At 32.4% G+C, this 3,123-nt stretch overlaps 1 protein-coding gene across 1 annotated transcript; it reads right to left on the bottom strand.

Moving 5' to 3' along the window:
• Window positions 1-1,810: 1,810 nt before the first annotated feature.
• Window positions 1,811-2,763, bottom strand: LOC141831218 (uncharacterized). Its single transcript, XM_074718631.1, has one exon. The coding sequence runs from the start codon at window positions 2,761-2,763 to the stop codon at window positions 2,101-2,103; it is 663 nt and encodes a 220-aa protein (XP_074574732.1). The 3' UTR covers window positions 1,811-2,100.
• Between the last annotated feature and the right edge of the window lie 360 nt (window positions 2,764-3,123).

Raw genomic sequence — 3,123 nt, forward strand, 5'->3', positions numbered from 1 at the left:
ATTTCCGTAACTGCCAGTAAACAGAAGGATATATATATATATCTCTTCATATATATAGGCACGGTTTTTGACATTTTAGAGGGTAATTGGATGATTAAGAATTAAGTTAGTTTTTAAAAAATAATAAGTAAAATAAATTTTAAAGGAAACCAAGTGGATGAACAAGTCGACCCATTTGATTTTGTTTTTTCTGTGATTGGAATGGTTAAACACATTAAAAGATTAATTCAATACGATTAAATTAAACCGGCCGGTTGGTATGGTATACGCGGTTTTGAAAACATTTTCGAGTAAATTAATTGAGTTGACGAGGGAGCAATAAATGCTTTAATTTTGCCAATGCCGTGGCACGTTGATGTCAAAGGTAAGAAATAATTCGGGGTTTTTTTTATATCGGTTCGAACCGTAGTTGATTGCTTCTGCTCCGGCTCAACTCCTTGGATCGAGAAGTATTTTAGAAATTACTCAAAAATAATTGATAATGACTGAGAATCAATTTAAGATATATGTTCACTTTGAGTTTCTATATTTATCCTGTTAAAATTAAAATTTCTTCTTGATTTTTATTTCTTATTTTTTTAAATAAAATTGCGATATGGTTTACGTCTATGCTCGATCTCTTAAGCAAAAAGTATTATTCCATATCTCCACAATGACATGATATTGTACTTTGGGCCTTCATGGTTTTGCTCTTTCTCCCCAAAAGGCCTTATACCAATGGAGATACTTTCCATCCTTTTAACCCCATGATCTTTTCCATGTACTTTAGGTGGGATCAATTGATTTGCAACCCAACAAAAGTATTATTCCCTGATCTACTATCTAATTATTTCTTAATCTTTCTTTGATAATTTACTATTCTAATTTAACATTTAGGTGTCAAATTTCAGCAATAATTTAAACCTTTTCTTTTATCAATATTTTTTATATTCTAGCAAATTAAATGGTCTTAAATTATTTAACATATAAATATAATATTTAATTATAATCTAATATTTTAAAATTGGAGCACTCAAACAAGTTTTTTTTTTTTAATTAATTGGCTTGTCCGAGTTAATTGTGTAGCCTGATCAATTGACTAGTAGTTTGTTAAATGAACCTATTTTTTCAATATTTTTATCTTTGATAATTGCTGAATAAAATTTTGGTGGTTGAACGTTGATTTTTAAAACCTTGTTTGTATATAATTTGCTTTAGAAGTTCGTATAAATCATTATTTTGTCTACATTATCGTTAAATTATTGATTGCTAATTTCTTTAAAAATGATAAATTAATTTTTAGAGATCTTTTTCCTCTGAAATTAATTTATGCTGTTTATTTAAAATTTATCTAACATCGATCAAGACATGCTTACACATCTGAATCAATAACACTATAAAACTCATTACTTGATTAATTTTTGAAAAAAAAAATAATTATATTACATGTTTTCCAAATTTTATAATCTTAAATTGGTAAATGATGGAATGTCGATATATAGCACTTAAAATCACTTGTTAAAATTTGAGCTTATTATATAGAAACTAATACTTTTTTGTGCTAATAATTAATAATGTTGTTAATTATATTTTTACAATTGTTGTAATGTTTCGCAACCAGTACAAGCAGAAAATCACTAGAAATTCTGTTGTAATATAATGCATGCACTTTTGATAATGATAATTCAGAATCCTGCAGGAAAAGGAGATTCACACTGCAGAAATCACACACCCTGAAAAGAAAATTTCGGTTTAAAGATTACAAAAAATATATCAGAAAACTCAACACCTTGTTTACTCGTACCAAATTAATATTTACTGCGACAATTCATAGACTTGTATAATTAATAAGATCACAAATTAAAGTACTGCAGATATATAGGAATGGAGTTCCTGCATGCCCATGTCTCTCTTTAATTCCTCATTCCTCTCAGATATCAAACCTTTCACTATAGCACAAACACTTTTCTTAATTCTCTCTTTACTTTTCCTTCTTTCCCACAGTAATATAATTGTCACACGCACAGTTATTACATGTAATCTCCAACACACTTTCCACACACATATCTATAGATACATATAATCTTCAACACGTACGGCATAGATCCTTAATTTGTATAATTAAGTGTTGCCAAAAGGAAGCCAAATTGGCAGAGCGATCCCAAAAAGAGCTTGCAAGAAAGCCGCTAACGCAGTTGAACCAAGCATAGCAGCTGCCGTTGTACCCCACTTTGATGGTTTCCACACTTGATTATTATTACCAGCTGCAGCTTGTTGGTTTATGGAACCAGAACCATAAGCAGGTGGTGGATAGCCATAGGATTGATAATCAGAAGGATTTGGGGGCTGCCCATGGCCGCAGTTATATGGATGATGAAAGGCATAAGGAGGTGGCTGTGCATGGTAAACGTTGCCATACACGTTGGGCTGTGGTTGCCAAGGATTTGGGGGCTGCTCATAATAAGGATATGGACGATATAAAGGAGGCGGTTGTGCATGGTAAACGTTGCTCTGTGGTTGCCAAGGATATTGGAAACCGGCAAGTTGTTTGTCATCATGTTTGTAGTGATGATTAGCTGGAGCAGCTGGAGAAGATGATTTCTCCTGGTCATGGTCATGGCCATGGACATGGAGGAAATAGGCGTAATAATAATCGACGCATCTCAAATGGACATCGAACATCTGTGGCTCAGTGGTGTAGAAGGGCAAACCATGCAGTGGATCTAGACACAAGCAGCATAAGGCCCCCTCGTCAGGAGCTTCCTCCACCAGCACCGCCTTCATGTACATGCTGCCGTTGAAGAACTCGACCACCTTGGAGCTGTTTCCTGCCATAACTAATGAAGCCTGCAAACGTTAATATGATTGTCTTCAATATCTTGTTGGAGAATGGAGATATATGATGAAACCACAAGATTAATTGTTTATAAATATCTTAATTAATTTCAAGTTACTTGAAGAATAAGTTTTGGTGCATTTAATTTATTTAGGTCGAGCAATCAGATAGTGCATTTGATCACTGAAAGCTATATATTTCTTATAATATTTTTACAAATTAAACATAATTATAATTATTTTAAGGACTAAATTAAAAAATTGTTCTCGATCTTCCATTCAAATTCATTGCAAGCTTTGATTTGGTTA

The sequence above is a fragment of the Curcuma longa genome, chromosome 6, assembly GCF_044706935.1.
Source record: "Curcuma longa cultivar G26 ecotype Majalengka, Jawa Barat chromosome 6, ITB_CL_G26_1.1, whole genome shotgun sequence".
In the NCBI taxonomy this organism is placed as follows: Eukaryota; Viridiplantae; Streptophyta; class Magnoliopsida; order Zingiberales; family Zingiberaceae; genus Curcuma; species Curcuma longa.

Bases quoted from the DNA above. Each gene is read 5' to 3' on its own strand.
- LOC141831218 (XM_074718631.1), bottom strand. From the start codon at position 2,763: ATGAAGGCGGTGCTGGTGGAGGAAGCTCCTGACGAGGGGGCCTTATGC.